We start from the raw sequence: 27457 nt of genomic DNA on the forward strand, positions 1-27457 counted from the left end.
TAAAACTACAGCATATATATAAGACATTGACAATCTATCTCACACACACACACACACACACACACACACACACACACACACACACACACACACACACACACACACACACACACACACACACACACACACACACACACACACACACAAAACTAACATAGTTGTACAAGAATTGTCATTCTTTCTCTGAAAAGTACACACGTGTGAGTTGTGAGTGAATATGTCAAACACCAACATACGCAAACACACACTCGCGCATACCACAAAACTAGCATACTCACACTAGGGACACATAGCAGGCGAAACGAGCAAGGCGAAGAGAGGCAAAATTCAGTTTTCCATTCTGACAGCTCAACCGTCATCAGGTTGTCACGGCGAATCAAATGGAATGAAACGGTTATGTTGTTGATTCGATTGGCCGCCGCAGGCGAACTTCGCTCCTCATTTGCATGATATTAAACTTCGTTGAATATTTCAGCTTTGCTCCTGTTTGCTTGCCTTCGCCTCCTCCATAGGAATGAATGGCGGAGTTAGCTTAGCCTGGCCAAATTGGCGTCTATGTGTCCCTACAGTCACGTGTGCAGTTTTTAAACACCAACATACTGATATAGACATGGGGCCTATACCACAAAGCTGGTTCAGGATAAGTTCAGAGGTAAATCATCTAATAGAAGAGCCTGGAGTCCCCATTTTCCTTAGAGAAGCTCTTGCATTAGACGATTACCTCTTAACTTAACCTTAACTTATCCTGAACCAGCTTTGTAGTATAGGCCCCATGTACAATACACACACACACACACACAGTGTGCAATAAGAAGACTGACATACTGATGGACAATGAGCACACACACACACACACACACACACACACACACACACACACACACACACACACACACACACACCCTTCCCTTTTATTCATGTCTGGTCCTACACAGATTGTCACTAGAAACGTGGAGTATGTGTTCTTTTGCTGTAGTGTCAGGAAGACATTCCAATTTTTCCTTTCTCCCCCCTGTCTCTTTAGGAATTCACCAACTCCCCTCTTGATGAAAAAGAAGAAGCTGCTGCAGTTTTGGAAAATACAAGTATGAACTTGCTCTAATACTTCTGAACACAAGCCTTGTTTAGGGATGTAGCGAATCCTGATATTGAAGGTTCTGTCCAATACCACTGCTCAAGATTTACCATTGAATTTGTCCACCAGGGGATTAATGAAAACTAGATTGCATTCTCCCAGAAAATGCTATAAGTAGGCTTGCCTTTTGGGCCAGAGCTGAGCAGTTTAGTAAAACAAATAACATGCATGCCATTTTAACTTGGCTAAGCAACACTGTATAAATTAAATCTGAAAAGCAATCTGGTCAGAGTGGGATTCAAACTTGCAACCTCCTGATCTTCAAACGAACACCAACCTCCTGATCCTCAAACCAACACCATAGCCACAATGCCAAGCAGCTGGCTGTAATTAGTTCCCAGAAGTAATTGCCCAGAAGTGTTCTACAGCAGGGTTTTAGAATCCTATTCAAAGTTGCAGTTGAGAATGGAACCCTTAATTGAACTTTCGCAAATGCCACGCGACCTAGTTATTTTTTTGGATGTCACATGAGTAGCCTACACTCGCACACAAATACACACCGAGAAGGAGAGAGGGGAGGGGCTGCTCCGTAGGCTGTGCATTTGGCACATATGACTTATTGAGCAACGCAACTACTTGTTTCCATATAAAATTTGAATCATAATGCTGTGAATCCAATACTGTAATGTTACACAATATTGTCCTTGTATTAACGGTGCTCTGTGCAGGAAATTGTCAAAAAAAGGTACTGCAACTATGCTGCTCATTTATACTGGGTTGCCTATTGAACTTTTCTAGTATGGCCCAAGTACAGTCATTTTTGCAGCTAAAAATGTCTATTTCTGGACATTCAAAATGGCGGACCATGGAGAAGTGAAAAGTGCAATTTTCCCAGTAATAATGAATATTAACAATTTGATGGTGGTGGTAAGTATTCATGAAAAAGGTAACATTAGTGAATGGGTTGCATGCATTCTGGAAATAAACAACTAAAAATCTTTCACAGTGCACCTAGGCAACATTTTGTGCCAGTTAAATGCAAAGGGGAAGGGGGCTATATTAGCAAACAAGACCATTGCACAGTTAACTTAGGCTACGTATGGTTTGCGCCAAGTCCAATATAAGCATACACAAACATATGTGCTTTCCTTCATTCAATTCCAAATGGGTAAAATGTGTTTTTGTTGTTGACTATTTGCACAAGTTACTAGGCTATGTTGCATGAATGAATGAATGAATGAATGAATGAATGATTAATTAATTAATTAATTAATTAATTAATTAATTAATTAAAAATAAGACAAGGGAATAGCTTCCTTTCTGCTTTTGTTCTGGTTCTTGCGTAAGATAAGCAAGGATAGTAATAATAATAATAGTAATTGGTACTTAAAGTTTATAGTAAGTGGGACTTGCTGGGGCAAGCCCACTTAACTGTAGTAATGCGTCGTCACTTAAATTTAGAATATGACTTGTGACTTTATATTGTTGTGCCTTCTGAATCCATTGCTGCTCTCTGCCAAAGTTACATTTGCTGCTTGCTTTAAATTTGGCAAACAAAATTACAAAGACCAAAGTGTTATTCTTATGAAAAAGAGGGAGCATATTTCAGGAGTAAGGCCTAAGAAAGTTTGACATGCATAATCAATGTCAATGCCAGAACATGTTTGTTTTGTCAATACAGGTTGCGTGGGAAGTGTCAAGTTGATAGACGTAGTTTCATTACCTGGAGCATTTTAACAAAAGACTTTTCAAAAAAATGATTAATGCCTTCTACAGACAGCTTACCACGTGCTGTGAAAATATGAAATAATCTCGAAACAATTAAAATATAGTCTTAACTTTCCTGTAGCCTAGTGGTTAAGGAGTTGGTCTTTCAATCTGAGGGTTGCAGGTTCTAATTCCACCCTTAACAGTCTGCCCTACACGTCCATCCATGACTGAAGTGCCCTTGATCAAGGCACCTAACCTTATACTGCGGTCTGAAACCAATACGCTGAAAACTAATATCCATAAGTCGCTTTGGATAGAAGCGTCAGGTAAGTGTAATGTAATACTCATGTAATTTCATTGAGTGCTTTATCCTGTTAATACAGAACTCCCCCACCACCACCACCTACACATCAGCGCCTGTCTGACTCTCTGCAACTGTCTTTCCTCTGTCTGACTACAGCACTAGAAAACGGCACAGCTGGGAGTCTGTTTTGGCCTCAAGCCTCCGCACTGACCGCCCGTCTTCGCCGGCTAATCACCGCTTACCAGCGTACGTATAAGAGGGAGAACGCCAAGCGAGAGGCTCTTGCAAAACCAGATCGCCGCCGCCGCCAACGCTGGTCTGGCCAAGACTACTTGATTTCCGCTGTGTCCAGGGAGGTCGGAGCGTACGCAGGCTGTCCTGAGGTTGGAGGTTTTCTTGCAGAGGGCGATGGGTCACTGGTAACCAAAGGGTCACCCTTCTTTGTCCCTGAGGGCACAGCCATCCCACCTGACATGGCTGGATCGTTCTTCAAAGAGCGAAGACAGAGGTAAACGGATCCTACTAACAATTTCCCATGCTGTTAAATTTATATAGCTCATTTCATACATAGAAAGGCAATCCAATGTGATGAGTCAAGTTATGCTACTTCTAGTTACAAGCTAAGAGAACGACTAAAATAACAGCTGGAAGGGTCAGACTCAAGCTCATTTTACACCTCCCCTTGAGTGAAATTATTATTTCCAGACATAGTGGAGTATCGCTTTAATGCTGTACTATACATTTTTGTTCTGTCTTTGAAATTGTTGATATGCTTTAGTTGGATTCATTTTTTGTTATACACAGATGTTCTTCCTACTTTCTGCTGTTACAGATGGACACGTCGGGAAGAAGCTGACTTCTATCGCATTGTCTCCACTTTTGGCGTAGTCTACGACGTCGCGCAGCAGCGATTCGATTGGAGCCAATTTCGTGCCTTTGCTCGACTTGACAAGAAGACAGACGAGAGCCTGGAAAAATACTACTTCTCCTTCGTGGCTATGTGCAAACGTGTCTGCCGCATGCAGGCCAAAACTGACACAGGTATGACAAAACCAAAACAGAATGGTGGGAGGAATTAAACATTTGCCTTCTTAATATGACTTTAAAGGTGCACTGAGTAGGACGGTGGCCAGAGTTGCAATTTTGCTGCCCATTGAAACTGTCCTGACTATCGCCAAATGACATCTTTTCATTAGTAATAAATACTAATAAATACTCATATTTGCTGGTATGACCAAAGTACAGGAAGCTTTGCATCTAAAAATGTCCATGTCTGAAAATTCAAAATGGCGGACTTGAAGATCCACCTTTTCATATCTGTCATAATGAATAGGGAATGGAACCGAGAACCGGTAGATGAAAAATTGGGTGTGCAACATTGACACCATTAAAAGGGACTATACTTGCTAAGGCAATTTAAAGTGGATAGGGACATGATGCAGGTTTTCTACCATTCTTTTGTTGAGAGCATTTTATGTTTTTGTACTGTGGCCTGGTACTGTCTGTTGCAAATGAAAATAAGCATCAACATTAACATGGCCAGCAATCGCTTGCCAGCCACTAAATAGCATGGCCATGACTTGAAACAAGAGTGGTTAAGAATACTATCTGTGAGGATTTCTCTCACTCCTTACATCAAGCATATGAGTTGTTGCCCTCAGACAGGAGGTCCAAGATGCCTTAATTTCAGACAAATGGGGCCCGCAGATCATTCATACCCATTAGTATATCCATGTTAAACAAGGATACAACTGTAAGACTGAATAACACATTGCACGTTGATACTGAATAACTGCTCCTTAGCATTGTACAGTATTTCAGGTGCAAAATAGAACAAAAAACACAAGCTGTCTTTTTGTCTTAGATGGGGGTGGGTGCTGTGTTTGTCTATTGTATGTCTTCGAAATTTTATCAGACGCACAGAAAGTGGCACAGAACGATTTTCCGAAAGGACAATAAATAATGGATCCATCTTTTTGCGTACCCAGCTAGCTTGGAAAAATAGAGCATGCTGGCCTTTACTTGTTACTTACTTGTGCATAAATTGTGTGCTTTGTTCAGGAAGGGTGGAATTTTAAGACCGAGCAAAGAATTCTGTCATACCAAAAATGTTCCAAGTCAAAAATGTGCCCTAAGCCAAATGGTCAAACGGTGTGATGTGTGGGTTAGCCATGGCCTAATGGGTAACGAGACGGGCCTAAGATCAGAGGGTTGCAGGTTCAAATCTCACCCATTCACTCCCATCTCACTCCATGGCTGATGTACCCTTGAGCAAGGCACCATTATACCACATAAAGCTCCAGGGACTGTAACCAATACTCTGTACATACTATCTGTAAATCGCTTTGGGTAAAAGCAACACTGTAATGTACTGAAATGTGTCCCTTCATGTCCATGTTCAACATTCAGAGCTGGCTGATCCCACCCTCATCATCGACCCGATAACCGAGGAGCGGGCGTCACGCACACTCTACCGCATCGAGCTGTTGCGTCGTATCCGGGAGCAGGTGCTGCCCCACCCCCAGCTGGCGGAGCGCCTGCGTCTGTGCCAGGCCAGCGGCGATCTACCCTCCTGGTGGGAATGCGGCCGCCACGACGAGGAGCTGCTCCGCGGAGCCGCTAAGCATGGCGTGAGCCGTACCGACTACCACATCCTCAATGACCCGCACTTCAGCTTCCTCTCCAAAGCTCGTGGATGCTCATCATCCCACCAGAGCCCCGCTGGGGCGGTCTGCACACCAAACCAACAGAGCTCTTCTGGCCTGGCTAAAGATGAGAAAGTTGTGAAAGTCGAGGAGGGATGTGAAGAGGCTGTTGTGTGCACGAGTGAAAATGTTAAAGAGGAACAAGGTACGGCGGAAGACGTGGCTGCACTCTCACCTAAGGCAGCTAAACAAGACGATGATGTTACACAAGAGCCAGAAAAAGGACCTGATAAGGATTTGATGCAACACTCAGAGGATGAGCAGAGTGGCCCTGCAAAACCTGATGACAAAACACCTCCAGGTAGGGGTGACAACAATAAATTGATGAATCGACTTCAGTTGATTAAAATGTTAGACTATGAAAAAGAAAATGAGTTAATCGCTGACTCGGATGGCAAGAGATCCAGGTGACATTGGTATGACTAAGTGTGTGTGAAGTTTAGTTTAAAACTAACATTTTTCATTTTTAGAATCAATCTTTTTTTAAGTTGGTTTGTTGGTTAGTTGATTGTCAATCAACTAATGATTCTTAGGTCTCAGTTGACGTCACACGCTTGAAATTTCTTTGATCTACCGCTGCTGGTGGTCGACCTACCGCTGCTGGTGGTCGACCTGGGATTGGAGCCATTGAAACCCATTGAAAAATGTTTTTTTTGGAGCAGCCACAGAAAATGTCGTTTGAAAATGTAGGGAAGAATAGAGGCTTTTAAACGATGTTAAATGCTCAATGTTCAATGGCAAATGTTAACCAGTACAATAAGTATAAATAACAGTTTATCACTGGTCCATCACTGTCACTCACCAATGTTACATGCTCAGTATTATTTATTACTTCATTACTTAATTGGTATTGGACCATCACTGTTACTTGTTGTCCTGTCTGGCACTTGATGTCAGACATACACAGGACTGACATTTACAGACTGTGTCCTTTATGGTATAGAGAGAAAACGTAATTTCAATTTCCTTGTATGCCCTGTGCATATGAAGAAACTGACGATAAAAGCTGACTTGACTTGAAGTGAGAACTGTATGTTCCTAGCTTCTACCAATCCGAAGGTAGCCTACTTTAAGCGAGGGTTAGTTTTGGCTCTTTCGTTTCCTTCGGACTCAAAATTTTCTGTGGCTGTTCGAAAAAATGTATTTTTTAATGGGTTTCAATGGCTCCGTTCCCAGGTCGACCACCATTCAAATTTGCGCGCCCCCATGATGACGTAGCTGTAACCCTGGAATTAGTAAATTAATCGATAATTTGCATCCCCTACTTCTAGGTCAATCTGCCGAAAATGTCCCCAAAGTCCAGGAGACTGGAGACTTGGTTGTGGAAGATCTGAGCACAGTATGTAAGGAGGAAGAACAACCGGAGAAAGAGGAGGAGGAGGAGGAGGAGGACAAAGAGGATAAAGTCAAAGATGATGACAAATCAGAGAAATCACCTCAGGCAGAAGGTATTCCATTCCAACCTCACTTCCTAACCAGCTCTGTCTGTCTGTCATCTATCAGCATATTCTTTATATTCTTTAATTATTTCCTTTTCAAGCAGCTGAAACTGTCCTAACTCTGTCTAAATAAATACATTAATTAAAAAGATTGAGAACACAATTTCCAATGATTTTGTATCGGGGCCCAACCAAAGCTGTCAGCGGACCTGCCCTGCATTAGCAGTAGGGGATCAACCTCAACCTTTTTTGACTTGATGCCTCTATTTATGACTGGACGGTTAGAGAGCGATAGGAAACGATTGAGGAGAGAGACGAGGAAGGATCAGTGCAGTACAGCTAAATCAGCCATGGCTGGGCACCAAATGCCCTTTTTACCCTTTCTTTACCCACAGACGATCATCCTATTGGATGTGAAGTCACACAATCTGGCGAAACTAGTCATCTCACTAGATACATTTTAGTTTGAAGGGGAATTTGTGAGTTTTCATATGAAATTTGGTTCTTCTTGTGCAGGGGTTCCCAAACTTTACCATGACAAGGCCCCCATGTACTGGTAGATCCAGCCAAGCCCCCACTTACATGGTAGTGTGGTATGAAGTGTCATTCCCTAGGATTTTTGTGCTAAAATTGTTTTTTTTTTTTTTGCTTCATTTGCTTTGTTTGGGGTCCTACTACTGAAAAACGATGGGTTTTGAATTTTCTGACCCTTATAAAATTGAAATCTTTATTATTTATATGATGTGCACAGATCCAATGAGACGGATGCCATGGTAGTCATATCTCCCACAGCAGGCTTGTAGGTGGACAAAAAAGCCTTTAAATCTACAAAATATGTATAATAGCAACTCCGGATCATAATGGAACTGTCATAAATGGACTCGGCATCATCAATAACCCTGAAATTAACACCAAGATTGTGAAAATGTGATATTATTAGCAGAGATATGGGCTCGGTAGCTATACTGGCCAGGGCGAGAAAGCGCCCCCTAGAGGAGGGGTATAACGGGGTCAGAAAATTCGAAACCCATCATTTTTCAGTAGTTGGACCCCAAACAAAGCAAATGAAGCAAAAAAAAATCCATTTTAGCACAAAAATCCTACGGGAGCTGTTATTCAGACAATTCATACTACACTATGGGTCGTGCCACACTCTTTTTTTTCTGTGTATTACCATAATCTACTGTAGGTCAGTGGTTTTCAAAGTGGGGGCCGGGGGCCACGAGGGGATGACAGGGGGTCTGCGGCAGTTTGGCAGGAAAATTGCAGCAAAATAAAATGAATAGTAAATGAATAACTTCAATAGCCATAATAAACCTAAAATCAATTAAAATCCCAGTGGAAACATTTTCTTTTTTACAATGTTTACATACCATATGTAGTTTTATGTTTCTGATGTACTTGAATGGGTGTAAGGATGCGCCAACTTCGAGTTGTGAAACCGGGTGCACAGAAAAAATTAGGTCTGGGTCTGTGAATCAAATAGTAATATGGTATTAACACAACCATTTTATTAGAACAAATGGGGAAAAGCTGGACAATAGAACGAGGTCAGACTAAAGTGGGATGCAACCTTTTTTCCTTTTAGGCAGGTGCCATTTTGTATTTTATGCATACTGATCAATGGGAGCGCCACCAACTTGTATGCATTGATTTTTGGAAACTTTAGAAGACCAATATCCAACACTCTGCCTTTTTGTCATTTACACCCGTCCCTTCTATTCGCCACTTAAAAATAATTTCCTATCAGTTATAATTTACTAATCTACTACTAGGCAATATATCGTCAGTAACTTAAGGGCAGTCATGGGTGAGCGGTTAGGGCGTCAGACTTGCATCCCAGAGGTTGCCGGTTCGACTCCTGACCCGCCAGGTTGGTGGGGGGAGTAATCAACCAGTGCTCCCCCCCATCCTCCTCCATGACTGAGGTACCCTGAGCATGGTACCGTCCCACCGCACTGCTCCCCATGGGGCGCCACTGAGGGCTGCCCCCTTGCACGGGTGAGGCATAAATGCAATTTCGTTGTGTGCAGTGTTCACTTGTGTGCTGTGGAGTGCTGTGTCACAATGACAATGGGAGTTGGAGTTTCCCAATGGGCTTTCACTTTTTCTTTCACTTTCACTAACTTCCGAGGTTATAAACATATGTCTTCATAAGTCAGTCTTCAACAGATCTTTGTCAGCCATATGGTCTGAATATTGGAAGGTTGTAAATAATGTTTTGGGAAGTGTGCCCTCTGGTTCCCACTTTGTGAACAGGCCTACCCTTCACTTTCTTATGAGACACCCCCACCCCCCATTTCTATACCACACCCTCTTCACCTGTTCTTTGTTGAACTTGTTGAAGGACTGAACGTCTGAAACATGCCATTAAATATTGGGAGCATAGAACAGTGTTGCAGACATTTATTATTTCCTTTATCTCCTCTAACCTGTGTCAGTGTTGTGTGCACATTTTTTCTATGACCGCTCATGACAGACTGTTCACTTTCTCTCCTCAGTTGGGTGCAGCTCTGATGGGAAGAATATGGACGAGGGGAGCAACACTTCACTTAGCACGGGACGCGATGAGGCACGGGACGAGTTCTGTGCTGATGATATGGAAGGGTGTCCACCTCAGACGCTTCCTGACCGCCCGCTCATCTTTGCATTCTGGCCTAAGGTGACTTGATTTTGCTATTACTTTGACGAGTACATCACAATCTTGGCAATATTTTGAGTTTAAGATAAAGACTGCGAGATGTTTAACACTGAGTTCATTGTTGGAGGATTCTAAACGCGGCCAAGTTGGGCATGTAGATGCGCAGATAAGTTGGTAGCAAGAATCTGGTGTAGTTGGGGTAGGGAGAATGGGGCACTTGCTCATGGGGCTGGGAACGCAAGATCTTTTGACTGGGCTATAATGGACTGATCAAGGCCATTTTCCCATCCACCTAGCATTTACCTGTCGATCACACGTATGCTCTGCTAATAATAACCAATGGTGTGTTTGTTGACTTCACTTGGCAAGCGATTTTTGAGTTGTGTGCGTGCAAAAATATGTAATTATTTGGACTACACAACAGAAGTCGCATGTCTGACGTGCAGCCACATCAGTCGCGGTGCAGCAGTAGGGTTGGCTCTGCCTCGTTTCACGTCAAATATGCGAGGCGCACGTTGTAGTCTCTAGCACAGTTTTGCACAAAAGCTAAAATAACCTTTCTTGCGTGTCGAAAATGAGTGGTCTTGCGTTGCAAATCCAAACCTTAAAAATACACTGCCATCATATGTGAAATCCGGAGCACATGCCAAACGGGATGAGGATTTAGCTTGACTTGCTCCATTCACCCCCGTTCAAAATTTTGAGAGCTCCAGCCCCACGGCTCGGAAGTAGAAGGGTGTGACTTAGGTGCCCCATGCAGGAAAAGCACATGTTTAATTCCTGTGACCAGTCAGAGATTGTTCATTCATCTTCACCATCATACGGACACCCCAACCACTGATATCTCTTGTCTTGCCTAGTTTTTGTAGCATACTGACGTGCGTCTGGCAGTGCGATGAATACAGAAACGGCAGTATGTCGCTCCGGTAACCAACCACTTCTGCAACAACAGCGCAAGGCAAATTACAAATGACACTTTTTAAGAAATCTTATTTAGTGATTCGTTCAGCAGTTTTGTGTCATCCTGATGAAACTAATAACAAAGGCCTTCAACAAAGCAACTGTCACTGTCCGATTGAAAGTTTTAACTCGGTTTCTTGGTAACCTTTTGAATTATGAGTGTTCCACTAACTATCTTTGCCCATGCTATGAAATGGTAACAAACCTATAATTATAAACAACGGTTTACTATTTGTGCTATCTAATGTTGGTAGAGGCCGTATACTAAGAGGGACAATGTATTGTCCAAACTGCTGTCCACACCTGACTAAAGGAAAATATTTCCTGATATTACAAATACATTATGCCTTACTTATTCAAAGAACTTTGTTCAAATTTCAAATGTACATTATATGACTGTTAATAGTAGGGATTGGTGACGTTAAATCGTTAACTTTTGAATTCTTTATTGCTGACAATTATTGCAGTCAAGCAATTATTTTGGAATAATAAATTAACTAGCCTAAATTTTTCCCATGGCTGCGCGCACATTACAGGTACACTGTGTAAGGTGGTGGCCATAGTAGGTATAACACGGGGGACGTTGTGAAGGTGTATTTTTATTCATAATATGGCTAATGTCTCTTGATTGTGACTTTTAGGATCGTATAATGATCAACCGCATGGACAACATCTGTGAGCTCGTCCTGAAGGGCAAATGGCCATCCAGCCGACGCCAATTACTTGATTTCCCTGGCGTGTTGCCAGGTTACGCTAGCACTGTGATGACAGACAGTCCTTTACGCAGAAGAAGCCTAGGAGATGTGGCGATGACCACTTTCAAGGGTAGTGGCGGCCTTTCTGCGTCTCCAGCAGTTTGTAAGGTAAGATGCAAGATGTTTATTGTCATGTACTCATGAATTCAAGAATTCATAAGCAATGAAAAGTTTTTGCTCACAAACATAGTAAACAGTGGATGGTCATCATATTGCCTTTTGTTCCTTCTGATGTGCTGTGGGTTTTGTTACATTCATGAGGGGTATTCATGTAAATCCAGTGATTCTCAAGCTAGGGTTCAGGAAATCCACAGGTTGACAGCTAACATAATTCCATGAATTGGTTAGTAACAGTATTCACTTGTATGATTAATATATGCATATACGTCATTTTTCACCAAACTCTGCGAATCCATTTTGGTAAATTGACATGTCTGTATTGGGCATTGTATTGCAAATTGCATTGCAAATGCTGTTGTTGTTGTTATTATTATTATTATTATTTTTTGGCTTCCTTTGTGCAGGATGAAGCACTGAGTCTGTCAGAACCTCGGCAGCGGCGGCGGCGGCGCCGCAAAGTGGAAATGGAGGCTGAACGATCTGCCAGACGTCGCAGTCTGATGGAGATGGTGGCCCAGCTGCGAGAATCTCACGTTGCCACCACTGATCAGAACCAGCACCGTGCTGTAGTGGACCTGACGAAAGCCTTGCATGTCTTACCAGCCTCCTCCTCCTCCACTGGCTTAGCCTCTTCTTCTGCCTCTGATACCCTAACGAGTCAGAGGCTACTGGGAGGGCGCCCTCGGTCATTGGCAAATGGCTCACTTCTGGATGTTGACCTGCCTGTGCAACGCAGAAGGGGTCGGCGGAAAAATGTGGAGGGCTTGGAGCTGCTCTTCCTGAAGAACAAGAGGGCTGCAGCAAGGGCTGTAAGTGTATGCATAGTCTGTGTGTGTATAGCATATATACACAGTATATTTGGGGTGGGACGGTTCACAAAAGTCATGGTTCGGTCAATATCACGGTTTCAAGGTCATGGTTTGCGGTCCTGTGTTTTTTCGGTTCTGATAATTTGCATCCTTAGCAGCAACCACCCCAAACTTTCTCTTCATGGATGTCAAATTGACGTCTCTGAACACTTGGTGATGAATTGGAAAGGTTAGGTTAGGTTACTTTATTAGTCTCCACCAGGGAGAAATTTGTCTCAGCCATCTGAAATAACCAAACTGGTTTTATGCTGACTGGTGACGCCTGGTCGGCCAGCCACCCTGTTGCACTCCCTCTCTTAAAAGTTATGTTTTAGCTTTCACTGTGCCAGTGCACTTCCCTGTTCTCCTTCAAATCCATGCTGAAAACTTACCCTTTCCTCCTTGCTTTCCCTTCTCAATGATCATTTTTGAAGTTTTTATCTTAGAAATAATACCGGAGCAAGATACAACTCATTTGTCATACTGCTATACCTTTCACATACTGCTTTACTATATCTACAGGTTTACTACTTATCTTACCGCTGTTTCAACATGCTACTATTTTAACATCCTGTACTGTAGAGTGTCCTTGGGTACCTTGAAAGGCACTACAAATAAAATGTGTTGTTGTTGTAGGGTGACTGCGAGCGGACTAATACAACAGAGGACGGCAGTCCTGCGACAAAACAAGCCCAGGCAAAGATTAAATCTGTCGACACAGTGACTCCTGGGGAGCAGGACGAAGGAGAAGAAGGTGGTCCAAGTAGCACCAAGGACCTGAGAGCATGGCTGAAAGACCACCCCACCTACACTATGGACATGTCTAGCTATGGAGCAGTAAGCAACAACTTGTTCTTATTCTCATCATTCAATAGTCAAGAATACCCATAAGGCGGTAAGGGGAGATTTTTTTAGACATGTCAAGGATATTTCCTGTTCCCCACTGATAACACGAGACCAATAAGTATTTGAGCCCTTGCTGATTTTGCTGGTTTGCCCACTAATAAAGACATGATACAGTCTATAAATGTATTGGTAACATGGACAGAATGTCCAAATAATAATAAATAATATCTGAAAGTTGACGATATACTTTCAATATTATGATTTAGCATCAATGGCCTCAAGTGAGTTAAGGAATATCAAAACCAAAAATATGCTTTACGGCTAAATGTGGTCTTTGTGTCGTGATCTAGAAAAGTGCAGACCTACTTGTGCCACATGGCTCCAAACCCAAGCAGAAGAGACATCGCTGTCGTAACCCCAACAAGATTGACATCAACACGCTTACTGGAGACGAGAGGGTCCCAGTGGTGAACAAGCGCAATGGGCGTAAGGTATGTCTTAAGTATCGAATATCTGTCGCATATCTTTTTTTATTTGTTATTGTAACAAGTACAACGGAATTGAGCATTCCGATTTTTTTATTAAATAAATAATTGAAATAAAAAGGTTAAGAAAATGCTTCACAGCCATACATATTTACATTAATGCTCTTGGTATAAAACTGTTTTAGTGGCATAATTTTGTGCAGTAATGGCCACTGTGTAAAAGCTGTTTTTCAATCTATTTGTCCTGGTTTTCATGGTAAATGGTAAATGGACTGCATTTATATAGCACCTTTCCACTCCTTCGAGCACTCAAAGCGCTTTACATTGCCTCACATTCACCCATTCACACACTGGTGGCCGTGGCTGCCACGCAGGGTACCACCCTGCCACCAGGAACAACTTGGGGTTAAGTATCTTGCTCAAGGACACAACGATGGAGTCAGGTTGAGCGGGGCTCGAACCTGCAACCTTTGGGTTGCCGATGGGCTCCTCTACCACCTGAGCTACTACCGCCCCCATGGACCTGTATCTACTGCCAGATGGCAGAAGTTCAAACGGGTGCAGGGGTGATGACGTTCCGGCGCAGCGTGACTAAAAAAAAAAAGTGTTCTCCCACCTGCCTATGAAAAGCCCTTTTTCCCCCTTCGAGTGCAGACCATTTAAAGTTCAACGCAAGCCTTCCATCCAATCAGAAATAGGACGGAGGCTCAAGGCCCAGGACCACAGCCAATCAGGGGCCTTGGAATATTAATGAAATAAAACTATCGTGTGGACCTTCATTAATGTACAGTTAAAGTAAATGAGCACACAACAGCCTGTTGTGAGAGACAAGAAACGAACTCCAATGAGCAGCAGCGCATAACATTGTATCATCCTGACACCTTAACAGCCGTGAAATGTTACAATTTTGACTGTCTCGAGTAATCACCAGCACCACTGGCAGAAGCAGTAAAGTTTAGATCTAGTGAAGGAAATTGAGGAGAGATTTAGGACTACATGTCTGCTTTGAAATAGTCTGCTCATTTCCTTTTCCTATTGCGCAATGTTGACAAACTGGAGGTAGATTCTTTAAAAAAAAAAGTTTGTATGCCCAAAACGGTATGCCGGCATCGTGATTTTTTTTTTATTGATGTTGCTGCAGCCGCGCTATTCCAGTGCAGACATGTCCAAATCAGGAATGCGCTATGGAATTGTGTGCGAAAAATATGGCCTCTTCTAATCAGTTGAACTGCATGTTCGAACGTAAATTTCGCCGTTTCCATGCTCAATAGTTGACGACGTTTGAATTTCACAAGACTGAGTTGTCTCGGGGTGGATAACCACACCGTGGCACCAAGAGCCTTTCAGCGCAAGCTGAGGTAGACTAACGGCATTTGAGTTTGTGAAAGTTGGCATTGGCTGCCAACTGAAACCCAAATTATATTTTGATGGATGTGATGATGAAAGGGAGAGGGGGAGGGAGGGACTAAGAGTGAAGGCATCAGTGCGCCGAAGTCGAAGTACTCCGAAAGTGTTACTACTCGCCATTTACAGTCAATGCTCCTGATATACCTGCTATCATCTACTTCAAAATGATTGACTAGCAATGTAATTCCGATATGAAGCAGAATTGTTACGTCACTAGTCCAGCCCACTTGAGATCAAAGGCTTTGTAACCCCTGAGCCGAAATGAGTTTGACACCCTTGGAATGAAGCGTTATGGATGCATATTTATAAAAAATCTGAAACTATGCCGTTTAAAAGATGTTAGTTTGAGAAATGTTGCATTTCTGCCCCTGTTAGATGGGAGGAGCCATGGCCCCACCTATGAAGGACTTGCCAAGATGGTTGATGGAGAATCCAGAATATGCAGTCGCTCCCGACTGGTCAGAAATTGTAAAACAATCTGTAAGTATTAAATCAAGACTTGTATTTAACTTGGAACAGTAGGATCTTCCGTGTGAACATCATAGCTTTGACGGTGTTTTTTTATTATTATTATTTAGTGAGAAGAAAGATGTTTGAAATAATAAATCTATCTCTAGAACTTCTATAGTATTGGAATTTATGTGTAGTACATCTAGCTCAGTATAAAGCCTTTGAGGAGTAAGGGTTTTCCCAGTTCTTCTAGAATTTTACTGGGACATTCTACAGCTCCCATAAAACCATAAACATCTTGCAAAACCCTCATGATGGGGTTGATTTATTTGGTCCAGTGACCTATGACGATCTCTTTGTGTCATTCAGTGTGGTATTAAATAGCTGGATGGGCCTGGGGACAAAGGACCTGCGTACCCTGTCAGTCTTTGCCAAACAGAGAAGTCTGTTCAGCTACAGATTCCGCACAATCCCCTGCAAGACTAAGTGCAAGGGGTGATTGTAGTTGACCATTATAGTCCAGTCTGCTTAGTACCACAGCTGAGAAGATGACACTGAGAGCCTCTGGTTCTGTGCCTACAACAGATTCAGCTTTCCTCACCAGCTTGTCCAGGCGTCCAACATCTCTCTTCCTAATGCTCCCACCCCAGCATGCCACTACATAGGAAAGCACACTGGCCATGACAGACTGGTAGAACATCTGCAGGAGTCAATTGCTGACATTGAAGGATCTAAGCTTCCTCAGGAAGAAGAGCTTGCTCTGTCCTTTCTTGTAGATTGCGTGTGAGTTTACTGACCAGTCCAATTTACTATCCAGATGTACCCCCAGGTATTTGTAAGTGCAGCCTTTCTCCTGTCTCCCCCTCAATAGAGACAGGCACAAGGGGTGGGGTGGTTCGCCTGAAATCAACCACCATTACCTTAATTTTGGTGGTGTTCAGCTGCAGCTGGTTGGTCCTGCACCATCTGAAGAAGTTGTCAACCAGTCCCCTGTACTCCCCTTACTGCCCATCCTTAATACATATGACAATGGCGGTGTCATCTGAGAATTTCTGCATGTGGCAGGTCTCTGAGTTTTAGCTTAAGTCAGTGCTGTACAGGGTGAGCAACACATGGTAGGGCACCATTCCTGTGGAACTCCAGTGCTACTGATCAGTCTCTGATGAAAAGTCTGACGAACTGGGGCCATTCTATAAGGTAGTCAGTATAACGAGCCCTGCCCCACTCCTATTTGCAGTAGTTTGTCTCTCAACAGGAGTGGCTGGATGGTGTTAAAGTCACTGGAAAAATCAAAGAACATAATTCTCACCGCACTGCCCCCTTTGTCCAGGTGAGAGTGTACCCCACAGATATCCTATAGGAAGACTAGATGCGTCATCGCGTATTTCAAACACGTCCGCACAGGTCGGCCATATTAGCCCAGCCTAAACTTTCCACAGACCCTCCGTTGCACCTGAAGTAAACTGAAGAATTGAAACGTTGAGATACTGAAAAAATGTATACCGTTACTTCGCTGAAATATTGACACGTGTATATAAATGGTAGGGCTCCTTAAAACTTAAGTGTAGACTGGGGTAAAACGCCCAGGAGAGTAATATGCTTCCCACTTAGCCTATTTGTCCCAAAATTTAGACAGACCAACAGCAAATACACATTTTAACCATTGCTGTTCATTATGTTGACGGCATGGATATATTCATTGCACCAAATTAAAGATGACAGAGATGACGTACTGGAAGAGAGGTTTACAGCGCAACAAGTTAATTCTATCTAGATGGCTTAAGTCATGACTCATTTTGAACACAGGGTGGAGCTGTCGAAACCAAAGCAAAATGTAGCCTACATGTGAAAGTTTATTTGTTATTTTACTGAAAATGTAAAAGAATACTTTGCATTTGTTTATGGGATCTATTTAATTACCAGCATAAGCCTACTAAATTATATTATACATGATTTTAGGCCTATGCACATTGTAATATAATGTAATATAATATAATACTAATGTGAATATTCATCACTATGCAGTATCAACATATATACTTTTGTTTGGATTTTTTTATACTGTATAACAAACCAACCCTTTCGAAAATCGATGGACATTTGAGGGAATTATGGCCATCTGAAGAGTATACAACACCAAAAGCTCACTGCAACTGGGTGAGCCAGCAGGCTGGGCTGACATGGCCGCCATGCACGGACGTGCGACTTGATTGACGGGAACGTCGATGACTCATCTAGTCTTCCTATAGGGTATCTGTGGTGTACCCTGTGTAGGAGATGCAGCATAGCATCCTCCACTCCCACATTGTCCTGGTAATCAAACTGAAGGGGATCCAGTGCATGGCAGTCCTGGGGCTTGAGATGATTAAGCAACCGATCACGTTCAAAGGTTTTCATGAGGTGTGAGGTGAGGGCAACAGGTCTGTAGTCATTGAGTTCTTTTGGGTGTGACTTTTTTGGATAGTGGTATAATAAGGTATGAGGTCTTCATCAGTAACGGGACCTTGCCTTTCTGTAGGCTCTTGTTGAATAGGTGTTGGAAGAGGCTCAGTTAACTGCACTGCAAAGGTTTTCAACAGTCTGGCACAGGCGCCGTCACAGCCTGCTGCCTTGGGTTTCAGTCTGCGCATGGCTCCTCTCACCTGATTAGTAGTTACCCTCAGGGTTGAGTGTTGGAGGTCAAGAGATGGAGGAGTAGAGGGGCTGGTTGGTGGTGGTTCGTTCGTTTCCCAAGGCAGAGTAAGCTGGGTCAGTGTGAAGTGTTGAGTATGAAGGGTTGGTAGTCTGCGGTGGGGGCTGGTGATGTGTGTCATCCATAGGGCTGGATGGGGGAATGGTGGGGGTGAGATAAGGGGGGGATGGGGATGCAATGCAGTGCCCAATGCAAAAATGTCAGTGTCCCAGAATGTTCTAAAATGGATGTCCTTTTACAGGAAAGCTCTTCATTTGTAGCCCTCAGCCCATTCACAGTCCACACACTCCTCAACTCATTTTCTTCCTGTAAGGTAGTTAGTTGCCCCTATCTAACTCCTCACTTTTATGTGTGCATTAACGTGGCAGTTTGAGTGTATGACCTAAATGTATGCATGTCTGTAGGGAGAGAACACAGCGTTCACCTCTGGTCCATGCGTTCATGCGACAGCTGGGCCACCACAATCTCCAGGCCCTCGGTAGGCGACCAATGCAAGCCCAACGCTTCTTCTCATGCGCTCCTCTTCAGTGTTCAGGGTTCGTGGGGGAAACCCCACATATAGTTCTTAAAATCCATAAGTCTTCACGTCTTCCAAAAGCTGTATGAGAGAGTCTCTAAATATCAGATCATTCCTTAACAAACCTCTCGGCAGGTGTTTTCTCCAATCTCACGGCCTAGCAGGCCCGGCTATCACGCGAGAGCCACCTCTCCTGAGGTCGCACTCCGGAAGTCTCCCGTGACCTCTGAACCCCTACCTTTTGTAGGTAACCAGTTGCGTCTCCCCCATGTGATGTGGATATGATAGTGGGCTGTACTGTTCTATGGACCTACTGACCCTTTACATCGTAACATTCCACACATTCAGCCCATGTCCACCACAGCATGCACACACTCACTCACACCAAGTTTTTGTCACTCGAAATGTGGCCCAAATGAAATAGAATTGTAGTGCAGGACACTTCAACTGCACTCTTGTCTGCCATTCCCCTCTGCATTCTGTATTTATGTATGTCAGTCCCTCCAGTTTTTTGCGATTCAGCGATCGCGTGGATTCATGCAAATTCAATGATATTCCGCATAATTTCACGATGCCACGTAATTCCTGTAAAGCCGCATTTTTCCCGCAAATTGTCCCCTTTGTCCCCTTCAACATTCTGTGGAGTTTATAGGCAGATGGCATCCAGCATGCATAGGCCTACCTGTCAACTTTGAGCTCCCATATTTTAAGCCAAAATCCGGGAAATTTTCTAAAGGCCAAATTTTGACAGACAGTTTGACTCCGTCATCCCGACAGAGACAGATCGGACGGTGCGTTCCACTCTGCTTTTCACAACAGCGCGCGTGCAAAGACAGATCCTGTCTAAAATCCCTCAGCACACGTTTTACAGCGTGGAGAAACAATGCAATGAAAACAAAACTATGAAATGAGCGCAATGCGTTTCTTCTTGTTGTTTTGTCGCACAAGTTGTCTGTTCGTGCAAAACTTTGTGCTGGTAGGCCTACAGGTTGTGATGGTTAATCGCATGATTCGCTGTTCCGAGGCTGTGTTATGCGTTGCATGAACTGACGGTTTCTGAGGAAAAGAGTGGGCGCACAAGCGCTACGGAGCTCGAGGTTGATAGCTCGTATTTTCAAGGAACTTCAATTCTTGGTGGTATCTGGCATACCGTCTTCTGGCAGGTAGCTTGATAAGCAAGACCCTCGTCTCTCTCTTCAAGAGAGGGTGTGGCTCGTCGGACAGGGACGTGGGTAGCCTATAAATAGCTGGACCGACGGTGTTTTTTGATAATGTGAAAAATCCGGGATATTTCCACCTGAATTACCTCCATGACCAAATGTAACTTTTGTAAATGTAATTTGTGTTGGGATTTCTACAGAAAATTAAAAGGAAGTGTGTTTCTGAATCTCTCTCTTTTGTCTTAAGCCTGCTTAGACTGATTGTGGTTTTCAGTTACCAAAAAAACCCAGAAAGGGGCGCAAAATCTTTGCAAAAAATGAGAAAATGCCGCCACAAAATCAGACATTTTGACCGCAAAAATCACAAAATCCCAGTGCAAAATCCTGGAGGGACTGGTATGTATGCTACTTTACACCGACTCAGAAAAAGTGTGGTAACACGTTTTTTTTCCAAATTGAGTTCATTACACCTCCTTTACCTTGTGACAAAGCCTTATAGTCCAAATTTTTCCTGTTTTAGAGATGTAGCTACAGCAAATTTGACATGGCAATATCAACATTGTAAAAGAGAAAATTACCCTCAAAGCCTTGGCATTACATGGATGTTGTAGTAATTGCACTTTGCCTTTGTAGGTTAGTACTGGGCACCTTAATTTCCCTTGGGAATGATAAATGATACTCATTTCTACTCCACTCCTTTCTGCAGGGTTTCCTCCCAGAGTCCATGTTCGATTGCCTCCTGACTGGTCCTGTTGTTCGTGAAGAAGGTGCTCGTCGCAGAGGCAGAAGACCTAAATCAGAGATGGCTAAAGCAAGTGCACCAGCTCAGGTTGCTGCTTCAGCAGCAGCAGCAGCAGCAGCAGCAGCAACAGCAGCTGGAGTGAACCCCTTGCTGATGAACGGCCTGTTTGGGAATATGGACCTTACCAGCCTTCAAGGGCTCCAAAATCTCCAAAGCCTTCAATTGGCGGCGGCAGCTGCTGCCGCAGGCTTAATGGGCTTTCCTCAAGCGTTGACCGGCTCTGGGGATGCCAAGCACTCTTCCTCAGCCTCGGCCTCCATGCTGCCACTGATGCTTCCTGCCATGGGGGCTCTACCCAACATGTTTAATCTGAGCAGTCTGTTCGGCGCCTCTGCAACAGCCCCGGCTGTGTCTCCCAGTGGGAAGAATGTCGACGAACAGGGAGCCACAGATGGCAAAACCCCGCCTGAAAATCACGATGACGAAGCCAATGAGGGAGACGACGTAAAGGACAATGTTGAAGACTGTGCTGAAAACAAGGACAAAGCGAAAACCAGCGTTGCGAGTGATTCAGAGACGATTGGAACTAATGGAGAGGCAGCGTTGACTGCTGCTGCTGCGGCCGCTGCTAGCTTATCCGCCAACCCGTTAGCCTTCAACCCTTTCCTACTTTCCAGCATGGCACCTGGACTTTTTTATCCATCCATGTTCCTGCCCCCAGGACTGGGAGGACTAAGTCTGCCTGGCTTCCCCACTACCTCATTGGCCGACTTGCAGAGTGCCATGAACGCCACCCTTAACACGGCAGCTCCCAGCGATGACAAGCAGATCTCTCCTGAGCTGTCCCACACGGACCAAGACGAGCCACCACCTGCCACGGCAGACACCAGCAGCGTTGTCGCGGAGGACAGTGAGTCAGAGGAGAGTCAAACTGCTGATCAGGAGCAAGACATTGGTGAACAGTGAGTGAGGAGAGCACAGTTGCATAAAGTAGAAGAGCGCAGTTGCGTGAAGTAGAAGAACTCTTAATTAATTGCAACAATAGTGGTATGATACTATATGGTTTCAACTTTGTAATATCATACTACTAGTGTTGTAATTGCATCTGTAAGAGTCCTTGTACTTCATACAACTCTAAATCAGACTACTGCTCAGGAGCAAGACCTTGCTGGAGCAGCTGCTTAAGATGTTAGTGAGGGTCTTGACTGGGTATAACATCTGGACGGAGGCGGTGCTGCTAAAGAAAGGACTAGAAACTTGGACCCTTTTTAATTTGAGGAGTTTTGGTGTAAAATGACTTAAAGAACATTTTAACCATCAAAAGGACTAGAGGTTTTCAACCTGGGGGTTGGGACCCCATGTGCAGCCCTCCTGGAATTCCAATGGGGGTCGTCTGAAATGTCTAGTGGTGGAAAAAACAATTTTGATGACAAATATTTTTTTTCAACTGATGACTATTATGAGTAAAACGCCACCATTTTGCAGGGGGGAAATGTATGTGGGGTCATGAGAAATTTGGGATGTCAAAATGTGTTCCCAGGCCAAAAATGTTTGGGAACTACTGGACCTGAAACGTTGACCCTTTTTGATTTGAAGAGTTTTGTTGCAAAAAAGTATGTAAACACCATTTTTATTTTTATTTTAAGCGTTTTAGTATTGGAAATGACTGAACACACTTTTTTTAAACTTATATAAAATGCATTTTGCAATGCAATGCCCTATACCTAAATGTCATTTTGCAACAAAGCTCTTCATTTCTCCTTATGCTCCTTAGCCATACATCTTTGAATGCCCCCAGGACAAAGCATTCAGAAATGGTGACTAACTTCTTGAGTTGATTGAACAACTCACTGTAAAAACGTACTTGGGTTATTCAATCATTTGAAACAAAGCCACATCACTCTTCTGGCAGGAAGTTTAACCACTTGTGTAGTGGTAGCATATGAAGAGCTTTATGGCAAAATGACATATATCCATTTTGCAACATTTTGCTAAATTCACACTTGTGTATTGGGCATTACATTGTAAAATGCATTTTACATCGGTTTAAAAAGTGTGTTCTCAAAATACGTGAATGACATGAATTCACATATAGATGAAAGGATGTCTGAATAGTCATTTCCAACAATAAAATGCAAAAGTAAAAAGGGGTTTCAGTCATTTTCCAACCAAACTCTTAATACCCAAGTAATTGACCAAACATGCTTTTTTGGAATAGTTCCCAAATTGTTTACAGGCCGACTCATGCAAAAACATTTAATGACATTCTGTTTGTTTTTGTGTCTGAGAGGGTAAAAAATGAATTTGCTTGTTTATAACAATTAGCATAGCAAAGGGAAATGGATGAGCACAGGGGTATACTATGAACATGGTGAAGAGATAAATCAGCCGTAGTTCACCTACAGGAAGCGGTAAACCTGCCAATAGATATTCCTGCAGGCAACATTTAGTTTGGGCAATTCTATTAGATGATTTACCACTCTCTCAAGGTTAACTTCACCTGACTTAGTACTGAACCAGCTGCATGGTATACTCCCTCAGATGTGAAAAGGGTGAATACATTTTGTTTCAAATACTGTTTTCTGGTCTGATATCTTCCCCTTAGCACAGTTGTGCTTTCCTTGCTGACGGACATTTCCTCTTAATTATTGTAGGAAGTCATTGATCCTGTAGTGCTATGCTGCTTTTTATCTGAGTTTTTTTTTTCCTCTGTAACTGTTGATATTATGTAATATTTCTGTTCCAAATTGTTGGCACACGTTTAAACGGCATTAAAAAAACCCCGACTGCTGCTGAAAATAAACGGTAAGACTTCATTTGATGCTGGCGTCATATGTATGACATTGAGTGTCACTGAATGACAACCATCATAAAATATTTGACATTTTCATGTTTGACACGTCCATGGCGTAATGACACTGTACTGACAGTTGTCATTCAGTGACATTCGGTTATGTTAGACAGCCGAAACTGTCGACTTCATGACCAAAAAAATCTCGTCCATGAATGTGTCATGACACTGTTTTGAGACTCTCTGGTCATGTCTATAATGCTGGCGTCAAATTAAGTGTTACCAAACAAACTGTTGGAGCTGTGAGATGGGGAATGTAGTTCTCACATATCCTTCCTCTGTACCAGGGCTTGACATTAGTTCACTGGCCTGTGTGGCTTGTGGTTTTTACTGTTTCTAGCCAGTCAGCCTTTCTACTAGCCACAGTTTTGTTGTCAGTATTCTTTCTTTACCATGATACGTCTGTGCTCTGAAGATGAAGTGCTATAGGAAGATCAAATGCTGTGGACATAGTGAAGATATTTAAGATAAATGGAATAGGAGTATGATCTCTTAAAGGGCTATGCCACCATTTTGGGGCTTAATACAGTTAAAATCATGTATGCTACACGGATCCATTGACTTTCACTAGCTTAGCGACATGCTCCCTCTTTTAACTTGTCTTAAAGCAAGACAACGGCTTACATGAAAAATAAGACACTTTACCACCTTTATAAACCTTGGCCAACGATTTTAACTGTATTAAGCCCCAAAATAGTGGCGTACCCCTTTAAACTTAGATATTTCCAACTGATATAAAGGCGCAAAAATAACATTAACTGTGATCTATCATACCCAAAAATAAGACCTGCCAACATGGCTTTGGCTAGTATCAACCTCTCAAGTCTCACTGGTCAAGTTCTACCCATTTTTGGCGGGTTGGCAGGTGCCAATGTCAAGCCCTGTCCTGTGCTCTTGATTGTTCTGAGTCTCTCACACTGACGATCCCTCCAGGGGCTGAAAGGAGACCTTGTAAACCTGTGGAGTTTAGCAATAACAAAGGCAGCTTTTTGAATGTTCAATTTTTACCTTCAATCTATCTGGAAGTGTGTTGACAAAAACCTCACTGATTTTTTTTTTTTTTTTGTCCAATTCTCATGTTTAATGCACTGGGTTATGTCATAAAATCAGGGGCGAAACTATGGGAGGAGCGAGCAGGGCATTTGCCCGTACTGGTGGTGTCTTGCCCTGGGACCTGTGCTCGATTGTTCTGCCACTGAATGGAATCAGGTACCTTTTGTCTATTGAATGGACTTGTTACATCAAACACAAAAACTGAACAGCATTACCTCAATGTCTAACTAAGCCTTTCAGTTTACAGACACAAATGTTGTAAATGTCATTTTTCTTACCCTTTTTTGTGTGTTTAATTTTCCTTTCAAAACATCATGTGTGATCTGTAAATGGCTGCCAACTGTAGCTAATGATGCTTTTAATAAAAGTGACTTCAAAATTCTCGTCTAGGATACCAAACACTGCATGATTGTCCTTTTTTCAAGGTAAAATGCATGTTTCTTTAGTTAAAAGTTTATACAACCTAGGGCTAGTGCACCAGGCATCAAATGAGACGATGAAGCATATGATCAGTGTTGCTACAGTTACTTTGAAACAGTAATCCGACTACTGACTACTTCTTTAAAAAGTAACTTAGTTACTTTTAAAAGCAGGTAGTCAGTAACGTAACTAAGTTTAGTTACTTTCAGCAGAGGCTGATCCCTGACCCCGGCCCGCCCCTATAACATGAAAATGATCACCAATTCTGCCAATAGTGCCTAGCCTATACTCACTTTATTGACATGTAGGCCTGTTGACATGTAGGCCTATTTTAACAGCAACATCAAAACTGACACTGACATTTGCAAACCTTTTCTTGAAATAGTCTTGCATGTTTTTTTTTTTAATTAAAAAAATAATTAAGACAGGGCCTAGAAAAAATGTCTTGGATCCGGTTGCCAACTGCGACCCATTTTCTTTTAGTTTTTGGAATCCTCCAAAAATGACGATGCTGTGGAAGGTTGTAGGCTACGTAGCCTACATGCAAGACGACACTTTTCTTCATTCTCATAGGCTACCTCCCTCTCTCGCTTTCTCCCTGCCTGTAACTGCGTTTGCATCATATGGCCAGGGCTGATAGTAGGCTACTCAGGCTCAGTGCCTGATTTCAGGCTCGGCAGAGTTTGTCTGTAACATAAACATATAACACATGACTCATGTAACATATATATTCATGAACCGTTTGTTGTTCTTTCAAAAAGGGTTAAACGTTCAGGCTCAGGATATCTTTTTACTATCAGGCCTGTATGGCAATCTAGCCTACAACACGCGCGCGCGTACAAGTGTCTTTGTGCAGTGCATCTTAATATTAGAAATCCCAGTGATGTCACCGCAGAGTTGCGCATCAACTCTGTCACGTTGTAGGCGACAGTTCACAGTTCTACTTAAGCTATTGCCATCATGTAGGCCATGCACCAATTGAAAGACCTACTCAGGGGGGGAGTGGGAGGCCTTTTCCCACCGGGACAATTTTCCCCTTGGCGGCCCTCTTTTAAAAAAAAAAAAAAAAAGCGAACAACATGGTTTCCTAACCAAAAAGACAAAAGCCACGAAATCTGCAGTCGTACTACATGTGGACATTAGTGTTGTCAAAATATCAACCTGAAGTGGAGAATTGTAGCCTACACTTTGATGAAATGCACAGCCAGTGGTGCAGTCTACGTAAAACGCAGGTATACGCACCCATTTCAAAATCTCAGGGATTACAGTATACCCACTTAAAACTGATTGATCCATTATTTACAATAGCACAAATATATACAGTATACCCACATCAAAAAATGCTCAAATATACAGTATACCCACTTCAAAAAGTAGACAACACCACTGGAGCCATCATCACAGTCCAAAGCATTCATAGAACTAGTTGCAGGTTAGGCTACATCACGCTCCTGTTCCTTGCAAATGTGCACTCCACTGTCATTTTGACAGTTTGAAATTGAAATATCGTTTAAGGAAGACAGGATGAGCACGGGCACAAAGTTTTGAGAGTGGGGATTTTTAGAAGAGTAGGCTTACAAAATATAGTATAGTATAGCTTACAAAAAGTCTGTCTACATTGTGCAATAAACCCACCATGCAGCAAATAAGCCAAACCTAGCTACTTCAAAGCACAAGTCTACAAAATGTATAACCAAACGGTGTAGGCCTACCTTAAAACGCTGTCTTCGTCGCAGCAAATGTCTTTGTGGATTAAAGTGGAGTGATTGCAAGAAACAGTTTAGCCTACACACCCAGCACTGGTCACATCAGAATCTTGTGTGGTAATTATTTTGTTCCATTTCTTCAGACATTACATAGGCTACATCCTAAATGTGCCACATATAAATATATGTATGATAATAATATTATTTCGACTATAAGGAGATATACCGGTAGTTCTAACAAATCAAAACAAAACCCATTGCTTCTGTTAGGTGCAGTTCTCTTCCTTACCACTTGGTGGAGTCTGTTCGTAACCACAGAGCAAGTGAATCTGGACTGGAAAGACTGTAAACTGTAACAGTCATGTGGAAATCGGAAAATAAATCATAACTTACTAATATTTCCATCCTTTGGTAACCAATCTAAATATCACAGGTTCTTCAAATACTGAAAACGAAACTGTTACTAAGATCTAGTAAACTTCCGCGATCTACGGTGTATGAAAATTATCAGTAGAGAAGCGGTGTGGCCAATTTACTGTTTGACACCGTCAGTGAGGTATTGCCGTCTGGT

At 42.8% G+C, this 27457-nt stretch overlaps 1 protein-coding gene across 3 annotated transcripts in view; it reads left to right on the forward strand.

Moving 5' to 3' along the window:
* Window positions 1–25159, forward strand: part of chd7 (chromodomain helicase DNA binding protein 7) — a 114940-nt gene extending 89781 nt beyond the window's left edge. For all 3 annotated transcript variants that reach the window (XM_063218197.1, XM_063218198.1, XM_063218199.1), the window contains exons 28-39: window positions 1025–1085; window positions 3246–3597; window positions 3922–4130; window positions 5499–6095; window positions 7066–7242; window positions 9735–9895; window positions 11476–11697; window positions 12114–12518; window positions 13194–13394; window positions 13754–13894; window positions 15671–15775; window positions 20821–25159. In XM_063218197.1, the coding sequence (XP_063074267.1) occupies window positions 1025–1085; window positions 3246–3597; window positions 3922–4130; window positions 5499–6095; window positions 7066–7242; window positions 9735–9895; window positions 11476–11697; window positions 12114–12518; window positions 13194–13394; window positions 13754–13894; window positions 15671–15775; window positions 20821–21822 (3633 nt within the window). In that variant the 3' untranslated portion in view covers window positions 21823–25159. The remainder of the gene's footprint in view (window positions 1–1024; window positions 1086–3245; window positions 3598–3921; window positions 4131–5498; window positions 6096–7065; window positions 7243–9734; window positions 9896–11475; window positions 11698–12113; window positions 12519–13193; window positions 13395–13753; window positions 13895–15670; window positions 15776–20820) is intronic.
* The last annotated feature ends 2298 nt before the right edge of the window (window positions 25160–27457 follow it).

The sequence above is a fragment of the Engraulis encrasicolus genome, chromosome 16, assembly GCF_034702125.1.
Source record: "Engraulis encrasicolus isolate BLACKSEA-1 chromosome 16, IST_EnEncr_1.0, whole genome shotgun sequence".
Lineage (NCBI taxonomy): Eukaryota > Metazoa > Chordata > Actinopteri > Clupeiformes > Engraulidae > Engraulis > Engraulis encrasicolus.